General features: G+C 37.2%; 1 protein-coding gene across 1 annotated transcript in view; it reads left to right on the forward strand.

Annotated features, from left to right (window-relative positions):
* SCEL (sciellin) overlaps positions 1 to 21,126 on the forward strand; it is a 189,926-nt gene extending 168,800 nt beyond the window's left edge. The window contains exons 31-32 of the mRNA XM_082365780.1: positions 456 to 558; positions 6,421 to 21,126. Coding sequence (XP_082221906.1) covers positions 456 to 558; positions 6,421 to 6,506 — 189 coding nt within the window. The 3' untranslated portion in view covers positions 6,507 to 21,126. The remainder of the gene's footprint in view (positions 1 to 455; positions 559 to 6,420) is intronic.
* The last annotated feature ends 740 nt before the right edge of the window (positions 21,127 to 21,866 follow it).

Genomic DNA, 21,866 nt, shown 5'->3' on the forward strand with positions numbered 1-21,866 from the left:
AAACTTCTCCCTAAACCCTGCATAGGGTCAGAAGTTCGTTTTGCTCAATGACGCTATACCCGGACAGCACAGCTCTCCCTTAGTAAGCAAACAATAAATGCACTTTGTGTTTTTGTTTGCGATATCCAGTGGTGACCTTGTCTTTGGCATAACCAATTTCTGAAAATGTGTATCTACTCTGTTGTGAGTTACGTAGAAACTTCAGTGGTATATATGCCCTGAAATGCACACCTCCATAGTAGAGGGATTTATGAGAGGATTTATTTGAAAAGTTCAGTGTGTGGATCACAGACAAGTAAGTATACTCTTATTTTCCCTCTGGGTTCTCTTGAGGCTTCATCTGAGTGTTGCTATGAAGGATGGTACTGAATAAAGTAAAAGTTGTTTTTTTTTTATCCTGTTACGCCAAGAATCTAAACTTCATATATAATGTAAACTTTATACATTCTGTTTAGTGTGAAATATGCAAACAACCTTTGGAAAACCTACAAGCAGGTGACAGTATTTGGATTTATAGACAGACAATACATTGTGAACATTGCTACTCTCAAGTTGTAGGTAAGTGTTAAGCTCTGTAAGGAACCATCACTAACATTAATGAACTTTTGATATTGATGAAAGATAAAAGTATTTTCTTAATTATATTAAAAATTCAGCTGCAGATACAATGGTGGCATTTCACTTTATGGTATAAAAATCAGTCAACATTTATATTTTCTTCTGATGTCAGACCAGACATAGATACAACTAAGCAAAAGTCATTTATTTTAGGAAATTTTCCATTTTTTCCAAACAAAACCAGATTTTCTTTGCTCTACTGATCAGTGGAATTGAAGTGCATTTCTGTGAATGACCTTTACATTTGCACTGGAATATACATTTTTTCAACGTAATTTGGTTATTATACTAAATGCCTTTTAATGTTATTTTTAAACAGAAAATTTAGAGTTAATGGTGTACAATTCTATATTAATGTTATTTTTAAACGAAAAATTTAGAGTTAATGGTGTACAATTCTATATTGCATATAACATTGGAGTATTTTTTTTACCTTTAAGACCAACTTTACTATAATTTGGACACCTAATTAGCATAAATGTTTTGAGAAGTAACATTAAGGGTCTGCATTTTTAACTCATATTTTCAATAAGCTTAGCATGAAAGCTGTAAAAGTTGATTTAAAAGATGTGTACAGTGCACATTAAGCTAGCAATATAAAATCCTATGAAACTTCATTGTAAAGCTAGTATCAACATTTAATTTTTACTTCAATAGTAAGTAGGTAGAATAACCATGATGATATTGGGGAGCTGGTCAACAGCACTGTGTGAAAGGCAAGTTTCCTGCTGGTGGTGAATGAAAAAGGAGCATTTGCGATTTTTACACGGGATCCAAAATATGGAATTTAATGACAAATGTGTGATATTAATGAGGTACTGAGAGGCTACATCTGGAAAATACTCTGAAAAATATTCAGAAAGCCGAGTTCCATCAGGCTGCAGAATCAATGACAAGAACAAAGCTAATTATATTCATACTTTGCCTTCTATTTTCTGCTTTCCCCAGCCAGTTCTCATATTTCTTTTCTTTTCCTAATCGAGCAGCCTTATCAGGATCCATTGTTACATCAAGGGGCCTTGATGTGCATGGTGCAGCTCTAAAACTTTCAGTCCTGGGAGTGCATGATACGGTTTAGGAGATGTGGTTACCAAAACACTCAGAAGTCTTTGTGTTTTCTTCCCTGTGTGCATTTTTATAGTATATTTATTTATTTATTTATTTATTTTAATTAATTGATTTATTATTTTTATTTTTGGCTGTGTTGGGTCTTTGCTGCTGCGCACAGACTTTCTCTAGTTGCGGCGAGCGGGGGCTACTCTTCGTTGCGGTGCGTGGGCTTCTCATTGCGGTGACTTCTCTTGTTGCGGAGCACGGGCTCTAGGCGCACGGGCTTCAGTAGTTGTGGCTCGCGGGCTCTAGAGCACAGGCTCAGTAGTTGTGGCACACGGGCTTAGTTGCTCCGCGGCATGTGGGATCTTCCTGGACCAGGGCTCGAACCCGTGTCCCCTGCATTGGCAGGCGGATTCTTAACCACTGCTGCCACCAGGGAAGCCCTTTATAGTATAATTAAGTTGTCAAGACATGACTCTCAGGCATGTCATAAATATGAGTACAGGACATTGGTGCTTTGTATTTATGGTATGACGAAGAGCCATGCCACAGTGATGAATGCAGTAGGAGGTGAAAGTAAAATGCTTAACCCACCACTACCCCCTTGATGAGTAATTATTTTTAAAACTTTAGTTGCAGGCTTATTTTTGTACTGAATTTGTATATCTAACTTATTTTCTTTAAATTTTTCAGCAAAGTGGATTCAGTAATTCTGGCACATGAAAATCAAGATGAAAGCATTCACTAAGGAATTAAAATTTTTATTGTAAGAACATATAATCTAGAAAAGCTTTTACACCAAAGATTGACTCTGGTATAGAATGAACAACTCTGCTATTGCATAAATAATCTAATTGCCTCCACTAAGGTCACATACATAAAGGGAACCATCTGGTATCTGGTTAGATTTAGAGAGCAAAAATTCAAGTGGTTCTAGTTCCCAGCGTCAAAGGAAGGATGCTTCTGATGGCAGTGAGCATTGTCAGCCTTGACCAGGTCCACCTCTGCTCAGTATTAGGCTGTGTGTCACGGTTTCCATTATAGACAAATTTACCATTTTCTCACCTTTGTTTCCCTAAGAATTTGGATTTACAGACGTTATTGAAATCTTGACAAAACTGTCATGGGAGCAAGATATGTTTCCTTTATGTGCAAAAGTAATGTTGATAGAAATTTTGGCAAAAAGATAAAGTATGGCAGAAAGATGTTAACGTATAAAGTTGTATGGACCTCAGAAAATCACTTAAACTTTTCAGATTTCTGTGCTATTATCTGTAACATGAGGGGCAATGGACAAAATGATTTCTAAGGTCACTTTCTGCTCCAAAATTATCAGATTCGAAAGCAAGTTTTTGGTTGCTCTTTAGAAGCATACCTGAATCTGTGTTTGTTAGGCATATTGAACTAGATAGGATATCTAAACAATCTAACCTTGGTATCATCCTTCAGTTTATCACCGATATAAGTTTTGTAGAATGTGTTTTAAAAACAGAAAGACCTGCATTTATGGGTAATGGGTTAAATCATATGACATGTAGTGTTTACATAATTTGTCAAGTTTTCTTTGCATGCATTTCAAAATCTGGTTTCATAAATGATCTGTGAGAAATAATGAAAGTTATGGACTACAAAGACATGTTCTTTAGCATGCTATATCTATTCCTATTACATAGCACTTTATATTTACAGATGGCTTATAAAAATAAATGAACTGTCAGTTATACAGAATCTTCTTATACAGTGTCTATAAGTATTACTCACTGACATTGATATGTCAATTATAGTGATCATAATTTATTATATTCTGTGCCATGCTGCCTAAATTAATTTTTTAACTGCTCAATCTATAACTTTGATTTTTAAAGAGCTTTTTCTTAACGAATTGAAAATTCAATAATCTTGTGAGGAACTATTATTATTATTAAAATTGAGACATTGCACTTATAAACTACTTTATATGCACATAGCAATTGCTTCTCAAAGGAAAGCATATGGAACATTGAGAGAGGGTGGAATTCTAAGGGAGTTTAAGGCAGTGGTAAAAAACTGACAAACTAGGGAGATTAAAAGATAGTCATGTATTTTCTAAATGTTGATAAATGTAAAGAGTTATTCTTCTGTATAATGATTTCAAGCATCTGTTCCTCTTAGACACTGGTCCACAAAGTGTTAAACACTAATGCTTATTAAAATACAGAAATGTGTAATCATTGTCCTATGGAGAGGGAGCCAGAAAAAACAATTAATAATAATTTGATATTCATTAATTCATGCTTGATGAGAAGCGGTGGTAATTGAGCCATATGTTTTATTGTTCTCTTATTACATGCTATCAGAGTGGATCAAAAGAAATAATTTTCTTAGAGTTGGAATTTGTGGCAGGAAAGGACGAATGAAATAGTATCCCTCTCTTTTATATAGTGTATTAACATCTCAATGCCTTTGTGGTAATTAAAAATCATTTGAATATCATTTTTAAAGGATTCTACTGTTGAATGCTTAATTTTAAAAAAAACCTAAAAGGAATGTAATTCTCACTTTTCTGTAGCTGTTTAATGGACCCTTTCTTCTACAATAATGTATTAAATTAAACCGAAAGCTGTTGTAAAAATGGAATAAATACAGAGTGGAGAGAGAAGGGCTTCTGATTTACCAAGTCCTCTTCCTCATGTCTGGGATTACTTGCTCCCATAAGAATGACAGATTCCTAAAGCAGTTTGTAAGATCTCATTTTTTTTTTTTTGCAGCTAACTAATTATGCTATGATTGGCATACTTTTCCTGGACACAACTGCCTAAATCTCAGAATACCAGGCCCTGAATTCTATTACAAATGAAGAGATGTCTCTAAAAAATAATTAATTGCTCCACTATGAGAGTATCCTTCCAAAAAGCAAAACAAAAATATATCTAGTAATCTTGGAAATAGAATTTGTTAAAAACCTTTTTTTTCCTTTTACTAAGGCCAAGAAATAAAAATGTATTCAAGAAGTAATCTCTGCATCCTTAATTGTTTGATTGTAATCCCTCCTATAATTAGATAGGAGTGATGAGACGGTCCAGTTCTCACGGCTGGGGCACTCTCTGGCTTGTTTACTATGATAGAAAATCGTGAGTGTTTGGAACATTTTCCTATTCAGCTTGATTCAGAGCTCTACCAAACCAAGTGACCGTTTGGTCTACGTAGAGGCAAACTTACCATGATGATGCTGATTTTTTTGTTGTTGTAGTTGTTACTACTGAATATACTGGTTATTTGGTACAATGTAAATAAATTGTTTTTAGCATTCCACCTATTCCATAGCACTCAACAGTTCCCAGAGGCACCCATAAATATCTGTGTTAACTTGGATAGGCATTTCCCTCATGGGTCAATTTCCTGCTACTTAAAATGTGAGATTGAGAACATTGGCTTGCTATTGTACCCACCAGCACAAACACTGCAAGAATCTATGACTCTATTCCTGCTGCTTACCCCATTCTTAGATTATATCTTTTGTTAGATGCCTAAGAGTTGGTGAATGTTTTGAATGTGCTGCAGAATTGCATGTTAACTTTGTCACAACACAAAGTGAATTCTGAATCGTGTTTACTGGATCTTTGTCCTGCTATTTGAGAAGTATGGCTTCTGAGATAGTACTGAAATGTTCAAATGTCTCCTGAATTAGGTAATGGTTTCTGTTTTTTCACTAGAAGAGAGGAAACTGATCATTATCATTGCCTTATAAATGCCATCTGGGAAAGATTTTTTAACTTCATTGCCTCTTTGAAACGTTCGTCTCATTAGTACATTGAAATGCCCAATCATTCTAGACTCTGTAGGAAAAATTGCATTGTTTATAATCTACTGTCACTCATTCATTCACTCCTTCATTTGTTCTGTTATCCAACAATTTAAAAATCTTCATTTAGAAACTGTGTTCCAGATCTGAGTGATAACAAAAATAACCAAGGCTCCTGCCCTCATGGAACTTAAATTCTAAAGGAAGGGTGGAGGCACAGTTTGAAAGACAAAAAATAAATAAACACAATAATTTCTGAAAGCAAATAAGACCAGGAAGGAAATAAAACGCAGCGACTAGGCCAAGGGGTAGTATTTAAAAATAATGTTGTCAGGTAACATTTCAAGTAAGAGCTGAATGATGAGAAGGAACCAGCCTGGGGCAAAGCACTCCAGGAGGAGATGTTTTAGGATCAGCCAAAATCAGACCACTTTCTGGGCTAAATGCGTCCGTGCTTCTCTTAAACATGAGACAGAAGTTCACAGATGCCAAGAGACAGAGAATAGTCAAAGCATTTTTAAGCTTCCTCTATTCCTCACGCAAAACAATATTCAGATATTACTTAGATAGCTTTCAGCTCTCTGCCAACGGGTGGGTTACAGCAAATGGCTACTTTGTCCTGGTCCTCAGGCAAAGTTGCTCACTTGGATAAAGGAGTGACTTTGTCAAAGGTGGTTCTGAACCAGCGTTCACCTGAAGTGGAAACAAGGGGCCAGGCATGACTGGTTCCTCACCTCATTTGAGGCAGCACTCAGAATCAAATTCCTTTGTTTTCCAAATAGAAACAGTAAACAATTAGACAGCATAACTTCAGATCTAAAAGAGACTTCTCACAGGAATTTTATGAATGTTACATGTTCTTGTCCTTTGTTGCAATATGAATAATGTATCTGGTGGAAAGGAACATTTAGATCTTGATATAACTTTCTTGACAGGCACAATTTGTTAATTTTATCTCCTTTCCCAAGAGAAAAGGAAAGATCATGAACTTCAAGGACCCTTCAGGCCCACAAAGGCAAACTGGATTGAAAGTCTCCCACAAGAAAGTGTTTAGTCCCTAAGGCAAGTGCAGCTTTGATGTGATTTAAAGAAATCACAGAAAGATTGCCAGGAGGCTGGAATTAATGAACACAAAGAGATGAGGTTGAAGATGCAGGCAAGATACAGGCCGTGGTTGTTTCATAATGGATTATTAAAAATATAGATTGTCAAATGAATGGTGGCATTTCATAAAATTCATTTATGCCTTTTAAATTTGTGTCATTAAAATATTATTGACTACTATTGGTTTCATGAACAGATTAAAATTATTTTGAGACAAATACAGACTACTGATTTTTGACAAAAGCACGAAGACAATTCAATGGAGAAAGAATAGTCTTTTCAACAAATGGTGCTGAAATAATTGGACACCCATATGCAAAAAAGGAAAAAAAAAGTACCTAGGCCCAGACTTTACATCTTTTACAAAAATTAACTCAAAATGGGTCATAGACTTAAATGTAAAATGCAAAACCGTAAAACTTCCAGAAGAAAATGTAGGAGAAAAACAACATGACCTTAAACTTGGTGACGAGTTTTTGGATATAACATCAAAAGCACAATCTATAAAAGAAATTTCAGTCAGCTTTATTAAAATTAAAAACTTGTGCTCTGTGAAAGGCACTGTTAAGAGAATGAGAAGATAAGCCACAGACTGGGAGAAAATATTTGCAAAGTAGATATCTGATAAAGAATTTGTCCTCCATACCAAAGAACTCTTAAAACTAAACAATAAGGAAACAAAAAACTTATTTTAAAAAATGGGCAAAAGATCTAAACAGACACCTAACCAAAGAAGATGGCAAATAAACATATGAAAGATACTCAACAACATTTTTCATTAAGGAAATGCAAATTAAAACACGGATAAGGTACTACTTTATGCCTATTAGAATGGCTAAAAACTAAAAACAGAATGCCAATTGCTCTCGTTCATTGATGATGGGAATGCAAAACGGTACAGCCACTTTGGAAGACAGTTTGGCAGTTTCTTACAACGCTAAACATATTCTTTCACATAATTCAGCAATTGTGCTCCTAGGTTTTTACCCAACTAATTTGAAAACTTATGTCCATACAAAAAGCTGCATGTAAATGTTTATAGCAGTTCTATTTATAATCATCAAAAACTGGAAGAAACCAAGATGCCCTTCAATAAACAAATGTCTTGACAAAACTGTGGTACATCCATACAATGGAGTAATATTCAGCAATGAAAATGAATGAACTATCAAATCTGCAGAAACATGGATACTTCTTAAATGCATATTGCTAAATGAAAAAAGCCAGTCTGAAAAAGGCTCCATACTATATGATTCCACTTATGTGACATTCTGGAAAAGGCAAAACCATAGAGACAGTAAGTAGATTAGTGATTGCTGGGGCTTCAAGAGGAGTGGGCCTGGGGAGATGGAGAGCTGAATAGGTGAAGCATGGGGAATTTTTTAGTGCACCCGAACTATACTGGATATTGCAATGGTGAATACATGACACAATGCACTTGTCAAAACCCACAGAACTTAGCAGTACAAAGAATGAACCTTAATATATGCAAATTTTAAATCTCATTTAGGTGTTCAGGGGCAAGGATCCCAGGATGGAATGCAGAGTGTTGCAAAAGGATCCAATGGTATTGCAAATGTATGAAATGGTCTCAGTAAAGGGGGTGAGGGGAAAAGGGGCTGACCTTAGTAGCTCTGAAAATGAGTGAACAGTAACTTTGGAAATGAGTGGAGTGTGTAAGACTAAAGACACAGCAACCGTACAGATCACTGTACTCTAGTTGACCAAGTTGTTTTTCATGGAGTACAGGTTAACAATTCTGAAACCACTATGCATATGTATATACTGGAATTGAATAATTCAGTAAATAGTCAGTGGTTGGTGGGAGCCACATTTCTCACCGTCGGAGTGGGAGGTTACAGATAAGGAGAGGAAGAGACAGGAATGGTCCCTGTGGTAATGAATGAGTTAGAGACATCAGTATGATTTTGTGTTTAGTTTAATATAGATATGGATGGTTACACATAGAAATATCTAAAGGTATGTGCATTTACATGTGTTAGTATACACACATATATTTTCTTGCTCTGTCAGCTGACAGAGCCTAGAAGCAATGAATCCAGATCTTGATTTTTTAATACCATTCTCCAATAAAAGTGACCAAGACTCCTTGGAGAAATGGCTGGTTCTAGGGCTGGGGCAGGATGTAGAGAAGATGAACCCTGAGCATCTTATAGTGCCAGGAAATAAGGACGTGCTCAAACATATACATGCACACACATATGTACACACAGATGATGTGGATATGTCAAAGGGACATAGGCGTCAATTGAAAGCGCTCCCAATGGCCAAAGCTGGTATCTGAGCAACTAAATAAATAATGTAGCATTGAATTATAACCCAAAGTATAAAATAAAGATTTGTGAGTCTGTGCTGGCATCAATAAACATTTGAATAAATAAATAATGGAGGAGACACAAATCTCCCCTGCAGAATTCCAAATAATTTATATAGCTACTCCATCCTCAAGGAGGTAGAACATAACTCTTCACTTCCTGTGTGTGGGCTGCATAGTGCATATCTTCCAGACCACATTATGGGATGGGGAAAAAAAGAGTAACTTTATGGAGGAGAGACCTGACAAACACTACCTCAGAAAGGTAATCGAGATTAACATCAATAATAATTAATGGTATTACTAGCATGTACTTGATAGGATGTGATAAAAAAAATAGCACAATATCTCTGTAACCTTCTTCCCCAAAACCCAGAACTCCAGTCTAATCATGAGAAAAACACACATCTTAATTGAGGAGACAGTACTCCTCAAAACTAACAAAGGCATCAAAAATTTAAAAGTCCGAGACACCATCACAGCAAAAAAAGAGCCTGAGACATGACAGCTAAATGTAATATGGTTCCTGGATGAGATCCTGGAACAAAAAAAGGACCTTAAGTCAAAACTAAAGAATTCTGAATAAAATATAGGCTCTAGTGTTGCTTTTTCTTTCTTTCTTTTCTTTTTGTTTTTTTTGTAAAGAAAGGCAGACTGCCACATGCAGACTCATTAGGATGTGTCTGGAGTCCTGGAAGTTTGGCTACCCTACGTTCTCCTACAAATGGACCTTGAGATCTTGTGTGCAGGTTCTAGCAGGGGAGCACAGCAATTAGTAGACCCTTGACCCAAGAACGGTCCTCCTCTATCGGGGAAGGCCGACCAAGTGGGCAGTTTTGGGAGGGACACATATGGAGCAATGAGGGAGGGAGGTCACCTTCCTAGCCAGCCAGATCAGCCACATCAATCCTGGCGATCAATAGGGTGACAGATGTCGCAGCCAGATCACCCTCATATCCAAGGCTTTAGTTGATAATTGATTCATGAATTGTGACAAAGCTACCATGCTAATGTAGGATGTTAATAATAGGTGAAACTCTGTGTGAGATGTATGGGAACTCTGTATTATCTTCAAAATTTTACAGTAAGTCTAAAACAACTCTAAAGTACACTATGTTTTAATAAATTAAGTTATTATTAAAACCCGACTCTAGCTCACTAATGCTGGGCATGTAAACATTGTCAAATGATAGATATGGGGTTAGAATACAGACTAAGCTTCAAAACAATGAAATCCAGAAAGACAAGGGTTCCAGACACATGGAAATTTCTTTCTCTTCCACATGACAGCCCTGGGTTAGGCTGTGGTCCAGAAAAGGTGAGCAGAGCCGCTCTGGTCTAATGCAGGGATGCTGGCTCCTTCTGTCCTGTTACTCCGCCATGCCCTAGGGGGCTGCTTTTCCTCCAGGATCAAAGCAGGCTCGCCAGCACTGTTTCCGCCTTCCAGCTCCATGGAAGGGAGAGTGGAGACAACCACCTTGCTTTTTAAAGATGTGGCACAAAACTTTCACACAACACTCCGACTTGCATCCCTTTTGAAATAAATTGGGACTCCTGGCTAGGTGGATTGCACAGGAGGATGAACTGTGGTCTCTAGCCATGAGTGCCAATTACATCTGAGGGGTTTCTATTACTAAAGGAAGAAGGCAGAATAAAATGAGTATCCATGACACATCTCTCCTTCTGGCTTCCCGCTCAATTATCCAGGCGCACCTTTGTTCCCACACACAGAGCACACCCCTCAAAGGGGTACATCCTGAAATCCCATTTGATCACTCATCCAGCTCAGAGGCCAGGAATTCTGGTTGACTCTCAGTGTCCTCTGTCAGGTCCTGATACGACCCTCTCCAGTGCAGGGACCCGTAGACAGAAGGGGCATGATCTATCCCCCAACCAGCCAATACACAATTGTGGAGTAGGAACGAGGTAATCACAGGTAAAACTCTCATTCAGAAAAGGGAAGAATGGGACAAGTGAGTGGTCCATGGCAGTGAACAGCGTTTGCTGGGCATCAGTTATGGAAAGTCCCCTCTGGTATTAAGATCCTTGGTTTCATCCGGTCTGTTCTCTGGGAGGCACCCTCTTGTCCACTGTCCACCATGGTCACATCTGTAGTGGACATTGGAGGTATGGATTTGGGGACCCAGGGTTGCTTCAGGGGGAGAAGGGGCATGGCAGACTGTCATAGACTTCCGTAAGCCTGGTTTATGTTTTGTTTTTCAGCAGAACAATTTGCTCAAAAACTTAATATGCTTCAGTCTATTAGCTTCTAGTTAGTTCCATATGAAATTAACATTAGCAAAGGCCTCGAGTGGTCATGGTTCTTTCATCTGCCACTTCCCCTCTTTTATTTACTGGCCTCTGTGCTTGGCTGTCCCTCTCTCCTTCAACTAAATGATCTTTGTAGTTGAGTTGATTCCCATTGTCTGAGGAAGAGCATTTAGTGGAAGGCCTAGTAATGTTTCTCAGAAGCTGTACCTCGTATCTTGTTAAATGCAGCAAGGAACAGCAAACATGTACTAATATCCTGAGTTTTCTCAATCTCTTCTCCTAGAATCGTGGGCTCCATAGCTAAAATAATCAAGAACTTTGCCACATGCTTTGCCATGGCATAACAGGGGTCATCAGATTTCCTGCCTGCAACATTTCCTCATTCCTTGTACTTGTTTTAGGCTTTTATTTGATAGCAGCCTATTTCCAGTACCAGTTTCTAAATAAGTTAGGACACAACAAGGTGGCTGTAACAAAGAATCTATAAAATACAGTGGCTCAAATAGGACAGATTCTTTTTCTCTTTCTCATAGCAAAACAGAAGGAGGCTCTGTCCACGGAATTATCTAAAGCATATTGTACTGCCATCCTCTAGCATCTCATGATCAAAGTTGGCTCTCATAACTGTGCCCCTGCCTGAAGGAAGAGTAAAAGAAAGGATGTGATGAAGAATCTGCCTCCACTCCTGTCACTCATATTCATCTGGCCACACTTAACTGCAGGGAGGTTGTGACATGTATCTCCTAGCCAGACACCTGCTAACCCATGTTGAGGTTTCTGTTACTAAAGGAAGATAGAGAAATGGATTGTGGGAGCAAGTTGTAGTCTTGGCATCTGTAGAGCCCTGTGAACTCAGGCTCCTGACTTTTCCCCTGTGAGAGCTTATCAGTGGATGATGGTAACTCAGTGTCTCCTATATGTCTTTGTATACAAAGACATTGTGATTTAGATCTCCCAACACCCATCACTTTTAATAATGTCTTTTCTTGATGAACTAAGGATTTTAGATCTATGTGGCCATTTAAGTGTGTTTCTGACCCAATACTCTCAATTAACAGGATCTGGAATTGAGGAGAACCGGGGACCTCAGTTCCTGAACAGTTCCATTATAGAGCCAGTCTGTCAGTGGCAAAGCTAGGATTGGAACCCAATATGCTGAAGTCTCTTTCACTAAACATGGGGTTTAAAAATGAATGCAATAATCTAAAAATGATCTCACCAGAATAGAACACAGTGACAGACTAAGCTTCATATGCCATTCTCTTATTTAGATAATTCAGTATTTTATTAACTTTTAGAATTACAATGACACAATGCTAACTCCTACTTAACTTGTGGTTTTTATGATTCTGGATCAATTTATGCCATACATTTGCAAAACACACTCTGTCCTAGCTTGCATTTGTATAGATTTCCTCTTTCATGAGTTATTTTTTTGTACTGTGCACATGTCACTATTGAATTCGATGAGTTTAACAGCCCTTTTGGATCCCATTTAACATGAGATGCTTTAAAGAGTCAAACCTTGAGACCAAATAACAATTTTACTGAAGTTGATATGTATTATACCCATTATATGCCCCCAATTTACTAGATTTATCACTATTGTAAAAAAAAAAAGTTAGATTAGGATTTACTCCTTTAAAAGCTTTATTTTCCATATTTTGCTGTTTGAATATGTATTTTAATATTTCTTCTGGAAGTATAGCTTATTGGTCTATAGTTTTAGACTGTTCCCTTCTAAATGTAGTTCCCTTTTTCACTTTTGGGATTTTACATAAATTCTTTCACTTTACATTTGTGTGTAGAAATATTATTTCGCCATGCACTTCTGCAAAGTTTGTGAGTCCCCTAGACTCCTGATGCCAACCATAAGTTCAAGAGGTCTCTAAGACAACCATCCAGCTTTATAATTCACTAGAAGGACTCCCAGAAGCTGTCATACTCATGGTTATGGTTTATTATTGTAAAAGGATACAGATTAATACCAGCCAAGGGAAGAAGCACATACGACAGTGTCCAGGAAACGCCAAGCACCAGTCTTCAACTGTCCTCTCCCAGTGAATTTGTGTGGACCATGCCTGTTTCTCCCAGCAATTAGGTGTGACAAGACACACTGAGCTGTGACAAGACACACTGAGCTGTGACAACCAGAGAAGTTCATCTCATCCTTGGTGTCGAGAGTTTTTATTGGGGTTCAGTCAGGTAGACTTGGTTGACTGCTCACATAGTTGACCTTAGTCTATAGCCCCCATCCCCGCCTCTCCCCAGGTAGAGATGATACTGTGTGGCCCAAAGCCTTCACCATAAATCACAGAGTTCGAATAGAATATCTGGAGTGGCCCAAGGCCCCCAGGCAAACAAAGACACACTTAGCAGGCAGGACATTCCAGGGATCTCCCAGGAGTTGAAGGCAAAGGACAAACTTCTCTTTGGGCACTGTTAATCCTTTACTATGCATCTTTCAAGTAAATAATATTGTAAACCTTGTGAATCCAGAGCTACTCAGGGTTCAGTCCCATAACAGTGCTACGTTTATTCAAGAAGTGTAGTTCAACTCTTGAAATGTAATTAAGAAAAATTCCATCCTTTACTAGTGACTCTTAAAGGACATTCAAGAGGATCCAAATACATACTCCACATTCGCTTTTATTAAATTCCTCTCCCCTCATCCCCAACCCTACCTCCCCCCCCCCCAAAAAAACCCTCTTAAACTCCCAGCCTACCTAATATTGCCCTCCTTCTTTTCTCTCTCCTCTTTCTTATCACATTGTTTAGTAGTTTAATTTAGGCTTAAATTCAGCACAAAATTATCCATCCTTTTTTAGGATGAGGGAAGAGGTAGAAAACTGGGCTCACCAATGCAGATTTTCTTTGACAGGCAGGGAAATGGGGAAAATCAACATGTATGCTAATATTATTTTTTTCTGACATAATAATTATAACTTCCAGTCACCAGGCATCAACTGTGTTTCAGGCATTTCACATATATGTGTTTCTGGATCAAATATGTTACCTTCTCAGAGATCTCACAACCTAGGAAAACTTTCAACAATTTTAAGTGGAGACAAAGTCATTCAAGAAATACTATAGGAATTACTGCTGAAGTGCATCATTCCATGATACTTTGTTATGGTAAAGGAAATATGTACCATAGGGGAAAAAATTGTTTATGTAAGTATCAAAATATTCAGCTTCAAAATTTCCTTTTTCTTTCTTTATTATTTTTAACTCTTATGGTTGTCTTCTAGCTCAATATTGGATAATTAATTTAGGGAGGAAAAGGGAAAAAAATCTTAGGATTCTACCAAATTTTAACAAACACAAAATACTAAAATGCAGGCATATATATATTTTAACTCTTTCATTAGATAGTGAGACTTCTATTCTGTCAACTCTAATATATATGGAGATGCTTGAATCTGTTATGAAGTTTCAATGCACTTTCCTTTTACATAGTAGAGAAAAATGAGCTAGAGAGAAACTTTTTCCACTATCTATGTACCTTAAGAGTATCATCAATTCATTTGTTAAACTGCTCATACACATGCTTCAGGGTGAATTAAAACCAAATTTGAAATACAAGTTACAGTTTATTCTTTTGGCAAAAGGAGGCAACAGACTTTCCTTTCCCACCTCCATGACCCCTCCACTCCTCCATCCCCACTTACCTCCAGCCTCAGGAGACTGGTTCAATACAGCAATTTACTATGTTTACATTTTTAAAACATGATGCAATATTATCAATGTATCTCCCTAATCAGCTGCACTTCTTGAATCTACTCAAATATCCAGGCAGTGCTCCCATTTCCCAAATTATACTATAAATGTTCTCTAAGTTTGTTTGAATCACGATTACAAAAGCTCTGTCCCTTGCATTGGATTTATATGCTCTTGGCTCTTAATCTATAGAATTTTTTCTCCATCTCTTTTTTCCTCTTGCAGTTTTGTTGTTGTTGAAGAAGGAGGAGGAGGAGAATGGGGAGAAGAAGAGGATGGGGAGAAAGAGAAGCTGAGTCACTTGTCTCATAAAGTTTCCTACAGTTCATATTTTTGTTTGTCTTGCTTTAGACATGTTTTTGGCCCTCGTATTTCTCTGTCTTCACATGTGGTTAAATTCAGGTTTGGTGGTGGTGGTGGTGATGGTATGTGTATGTGTGTATATACGAAGACTACTTAATAAGTGATATTGGGTACTTTCATCAGAAGCACATACTGTCTTACATTTGGTGGTATTAACAATTTATTGGGGATTTCAAAATGTGATGTTTTCATTCTACTTTCCCTTTTTCATTTATTAACCTGAATACATCTATAAAAAACACTTTCTGTCATCCATAATTTGGTTACTCTGAATATTTATAGAAAAGGCAGGATAAAGATTTTATCCTTTATTTACCAGTTTCCAAAATAATAACTCAAAGCCCTAATACTCTCCAAAGATGATCTATGTATTTAAATATCATTTTGAACTCGTGGATTTAAACATATTTGATGTATTTCAATCCATGGCAATTATTGTCCTTATTGGCACTTAAGTCATCTAACCTTCAGACAGTGGGAGCTTATTCAAGTTGGCTCCTGAGTCTTTTTCACACAATCCTACTAGCCTTGGATAAAAAGTTTCAAACTTATCTAGTACATTTCCTACCTTAGACCTACCATCAGCCTCCTTTTTCAAGGACCCAGATCTCTTTTTCTGGAAAATGGTATTTAAAGACCAAATTCTAGGAACTCGGGTAACTCATTGCTATTGGGTCGGTCAATATCTCTAGGCAATTTCAGTGCATAGTGCTAAAGAAAAATATTTTTTTCACTAAAAAATATAAATAAGTCTTCACTAATATTCTAATTGAATTCAGGGTTATAAGGTTAAACTCGTTCATCTTAGTGAATATCTTTCTCCCATATACCATATCATAGCGCACACATCACAGTCTCCAGATAGCTATATCAACACCACTATCAGCAATATATTTCTAGTAATTTCTTCAACTCAAATAAAAGTATCTCTAGGAAAGGGATGGAAACTGAAAACTGACAGTATGAATCATTCTTTCTTAGCAAAGACTAATTGCATGCCTTAAGCATATTTACTTGGTGTTATTTAAGATCTGTATAAAAATGTTGACGTACTGGGGTATGTACAGAAGTTTCTCTCAGGAGAATGACAGAATTTTCTCCACAGAATTAGCACCTTGTAGTTCAAATGACTCACAAGAAAGTCTATAACTAATTCTTATCTTTGCTGTGCATTAACCAGAAGGCTAACATATTTGCAAAGAAACTCTCTTGTAATGTGACAAGACTCACAATAAGTTGGTCTCCCTCCACGAGAAAGGCCCAGTAGGGGTCAAGCCATACCGGATTATACCATGGTTCAGTCTGGTAGCCCCGAACAGTTACCATAGCCACTTGCAAGCACTGAAGTAACAGATGGTAAATTTAAAAGAACAGCTTTTTAAAATTTAAAACAAATCTAAATGAAACCTCCCTCATCATCTCCATTCCACTCTTTCCCAAAAAAGGGGTGAAAAACATCACAAGTATGATTCTGAGATGTTTATTTTAAAAGTATCATTTATCCTAGTTTTCAAAATCTATTACAACCCATAGTAAACAGTGGTTTGTTTTTGTTGGTGGTGGTGGGTTTTTCTGTTTGTTTTGTTTTTGTTTTTGTTTTTTTAGTAAGGCAATGCCTCATTTTATCAGCTTTCCCTGGCTGATGACCAGGATGTGGAACATAGAGTTAGGAGACTAACGACTTATAGGAGGCAGTAGCAGAGAGGTGAGCTGCGTCCACTGCCCAGTTGATACAAGAAATCCTATCACTATACCTGAATGAATATGAACATTTTTCATCTTTATTTTTACGAGAAGATGGTTTATGTAATTTACCTTTCAGTCCTTACATAAGAGAGAGAAGTTTAAAATCACTGCAGCTTCTGCTCATTTTTTGCTCAGGGGCGGGCTGCGCTGGTTGAATGGGGGGCCGTGCGCCGTGCGCCCGCGGCTGATGGGAGCTGGAACGCGCAGAGAGAGGAAGTCCGCGGGCACACGTCTACCCCGCGCAGCCAGAGTCGGGTTAGGATGCCCTGTTGAGTTGGGGGATTTTTTTTAAGCAGATAATAAAAGAGTGTAGCCCTCTTATCAAAATGACATTCAAAGTTCACACTTTGAGCCACCGACAAACTCCACATCCAAGCAAACAACAGTGGGAGAAAAAATATTATAAAAAATGTATAGGGCTTCCCTGGTGGCACACTCTTTAAGAATCCGCCTGCCAATGCAGGGGACACGGGTTTGAGCCCTGGTCCGGGAAGATCCCACATGCTGCGGAACAACTAAGCCCGTGCGTCACAACTACTGAGCCTGCACGCCACAACTACGGAAGCCTGCGCGACTAGAGCCCGTGCTCCGCAATGAGAGAAGCCACAGCAATGAAGAGTAGACCCCGCTCACCGCAACTAGAGAAAGCCCGCGCGCAGCAACAGACCCAGCGCAGCCAAAAGTAAATAAATAAAATAAATAAATTAAAATAAAAGAATAAGTCTTGGGACTTCACTGGTGGTGTAGTGGTTAAGACTCAGTGCTCCCGATGCAGGGGGCCCAGTTCGATCCCTGGTCAGGGAACTAGATCCCACATGCGTGCTGCAACCGAAGAGCCTGCCTGCCGCAACTAAGACCCTGTGCAACCAAATAAATAAATAAATCTTAAAAAAAAACAATGTATAAACCAGGAACTGAAGAGAAATGCGGGTCTGAAGTCACAGGACTGCCATTCTCACCAGCAAGCATGCAGAGACAGCGGGGATACAACTCCCCAGGACCACAGAGAAGTAGGGTGCAGTGTCAAGACACTTTCCTCCCTCTTTCCATCCTGGGAAGAATAAGAAAAAATGTGCTGCTGTTTGCTGCCCAGAGCTATAGCTTGTAAGAGTCTGAGTGCCAAGGCAGATGCCAGGACAGACTCAACCTTTGTGACCAAGTCTAGCCAGCATTATCATCTGACTTTAAACTCTTCCCAATATCATGGTCGAATAAGGACCTTAAGCATCAAGAGGAGACCAGGTTTTGAACCACAGGTTCTAGGGGCTGAGCTGAGGCAATCACAAAACCTCTTAATAGAAAGGAGGAAGAGAGAGAAAAAGAAAAGTAGCACCAACTCAAGGTGGACCTCAAAACCAAAAAAGAAAATTAACAGAATAAAGACACCAAGTAAAATCAAACAGGGGGAAATGAAATCATTCTAGACAAAACAAAAATAAATGTGCCACCTTAAAAAAAACTTTAAGATAAGTATATCTAGAGTTATCGAAGAGATGCAAAAAGGAATAGCATCATTCCAAAGAAGTGAGAAATTATGCAAAAAGATGCTTTTTAAAACTTAGTAAACTGGATAAACTCTAAACTGGAATGATCAAAGTAATATGAATGAAATGGGAGGTAATACTAAGGCATTCACCCAGAATATAGCAGAAAGGCAAAGAGAAAAATTTTTTTGAAAGAACAGTGAAGAGATAGGGAGATAGAATGATAAGGAGATAATTAAAAATCAATGAACGAGTGAATAAATGAATGAACACACACACACACACGGAATCCCAGAAGAGAAGAGGAGAAAAGGCAGAAGCAACAAGCAGAGAGAGAAAACCTGAAAATTTTTAGAGTTGATGACGTAGGCTGTCAGAGTGAAAATATACTCCAGATAATTAAAGGTAAATGCACAACTAGACACATTAAAATAAAAGAGCAAAACACAAAGATATTCTTAAAATCTACTCATAGAGAAAAGACCAGATGGCCTACGATTAGACTTATTACCCAGAAGAAATAGGTAGGTAGGTACCAGAAGAAATAAAATTTTATCTTCAAAGCTCTTAGAGAAAATATCTATCTATCCAGAATTTTATATCTAGTTAAAGCTCATTCAAGGATGAAGGAATACATTTTCCCACAGACTCTTATTGAAAAATAAAACAAAACAGGCAAAATTCCATATTTAAGAAGAAGGAAAGAGATTCAGAGGTAAGGGAAAAATAAAAGAAAAAAAATGAGGGGATAAACTGATTTTTTGAGAAGTGAGTAATTCAGCTATCCACTGTTAAAATGACGTTTGTATGTACATGAGTATGTGCTGGGAAAAAAGATGAAAGTAAAACTCTAGGCTCCAGTAACAAGGATTCTAAGGAAGCAGTGCCAGATAGATTCTAAGGTCTTTGTCCTATTCATACAAGGAAATAAATTGAAATTTTATTAGAGAAATTTATAGTTGAACATGAGTTTTAAAAACTGAAGTGTAACTGCAAAATAATAGAAGTAAAATCCATAATCTCTAGACCAGCAGAAGAAAAAAAATGAAATTGTAGAAATGTATAAATCTGAGGAAAAGTAGAACAGAAAATGAAACAGGAGAAAGGTATGGTGAACAGAAAACACAAAATATTATAATAGTTCAGTCCAAAGTATAAATAAATCTAGAAATATCAATAATCATAATAAATGAATTCTCAATAAATAATAGAGACCATCAGATTGGCTGATAAAACAAAATCCAACTATACGTACCTTATATAAATCACTTCTAAAACAAAACAACATAGTAAGATCAGAAGATTAAAAATACTACCTAAGGGACTTCCCTGGCAGTCCAGTGGTTAAGACTCCACGCTTCCACAGTGGGCATGGGTTTCACCCCTGGTTGGGGAACTAAGATCCCACAGGCCGCGCAGCGAAAAAAGACAATACTACTTGAAAGAAAGCTGGTATAGCATTATTAATATTATTAATGTTAAGTGAAATATATCTTAGGGCAAAAAAGCATTACAAAGGATGAAGGAAACATTACACAATAATAAATTGAATTATCCACAAAGAAGATATAAATCATGAACTGAACATGTGTGCATAAAATATACAACACAACAAATATATATGTTTATGTATACAATATCAAGATAGGACATTTAAACACTTTCAAACTGTAACTGATAGATAAACTAGTAAGACTATAGAAGATCTGAATAATGTAAGCAACTTGATTTCAAATAAATATACATAAATTTTATATCTTTATAAATATTAGGAGTTTAGATAAATTATGTAATGTGTATCTTGCACTTAACAAATAGAATTACACATATTATTTAAGTACATATGGAATATTTCCAAATATTGGCAGTGTCCTAGGATACAGAAGAAGTCTCATCAAATTACAATGAATCAATAACTCAGACAGAAAAAGACAAATACTGTATGATCTCACTTATATGTAGAATCTAAAAACAAAACACACAAAAAAACAAAAAAAATGAATTCACAGATACAGAGAGCAGATTGGTGGTTTCTAGAAGAGGGGGGAGGGTGTGGGGAGGGTGCACGAAATGGGTGCAGGTGGTCAAAAGGCACAAACTTCCATTTATAAAATGAATAAGTCATGGGGACATAACATTCAGCACGATGACTATAGTTTAAAATATCATGACATATATTTGAAAGTTGCTAAGAGAGTAGATCTTAAAAGTTTTCATCACAAGAAAAAAATTTGTAAATATGTGTGGTGATGGATGTTAGCTAGATTTATTGTGGTGATCATTTCACAATACATACAAACGTTGAATCATTTAGTTGAACACCTGAAACTAATATAATCTTACATGTCAATTATATTTCAATTTTAAAAGTCAATGAATCAGATTTATATAGACCATGATCTCTAATCACAATGTCATTAAATCAGAAATCAATAGTAAAAGATAATGAAAAGTATATGTATATGTATATATATATTCAAACTAAAGTTGTATTTTTAAATTACAAATGAACTCAAGACATAATCTCAATGAATTTCTAGCCAAACAACCACAAAAGCAGGAGATTCCAAAATTTAAGGGAATCAGCCAAAATATTTAAGGTACATCTTAGCCTTCAGTTTATTTAGTAGCAGGAAACATTTACATAAAAGTATATTGTAGTAGGCAGTGCTGTACACTAAATATTCCCAGTTCTCCACCGCATACTCCTTTTGCTTTGAAGTTATACGTAACCATGTGACTTGCTTTGGTCAATGAAATGTGAGTAGAAGCAATTTTTGCCACTTTCACGCAGGAGCTTTACGAGCTAGTATGCAGTTGTCCAGGTCCTTTGTTCTTACCTTGACAATGATAGAAGCATGGAGATGGAGCCTACCTTAGCCCAGGTACCTGAGTAAGGATGACAGTCCTCTGACCCCCGCCCTGGCTCTCTTCCTGTGTGTCCACATGTGCAATGCAATAGCATCCTAGGGACAGATTGCCACCATCTCAAGTGAGGTTTCCACAGTTATTCTCTGGATTTCTGTCTTCTACAAGCTGAATTCGTTTAGATCTTTCTTCTTTGAAGCTGCATTTGTAATCTGTTGGTCTCATCACCTACTGAACCTGATCTTTTAAAATTATGTTTTATTGTTTGTTGTTTTCTCTGTTCCCAGGTTTTTAGTAGCATGTGGGAGCTTTCAGACAAGTGTTTTCCATGGACTAATAAAAAGTGCTTACAATTACTGTCAAATAAAGCCTGGAGTCTGAAAACAGAGGCTTTAAACTGGTTATAAAGCTGGAAAACTGTCCAGTAGTTAATTTCCCCCATCCTACCCATTTGCTATTCTTTAGTTCTCAGAGTAAATTCACCTCTGAGATTTTTTACATTTTGTTTTGATGAAGGCAACCA

The sequence above is a fragment of the Balaenoptera borealis genome, assembly GCF_965194805.1.
Source record: "Balaenoptera borealis genome assembly, chromosome: 18".
Taxonomy (NCBI): Eukaryota; Metazoa; Chordata; class Mammalia; order Artiodactyla; family Balaenopteridae; genus Balaenoptera; species Balaenoptera borealis.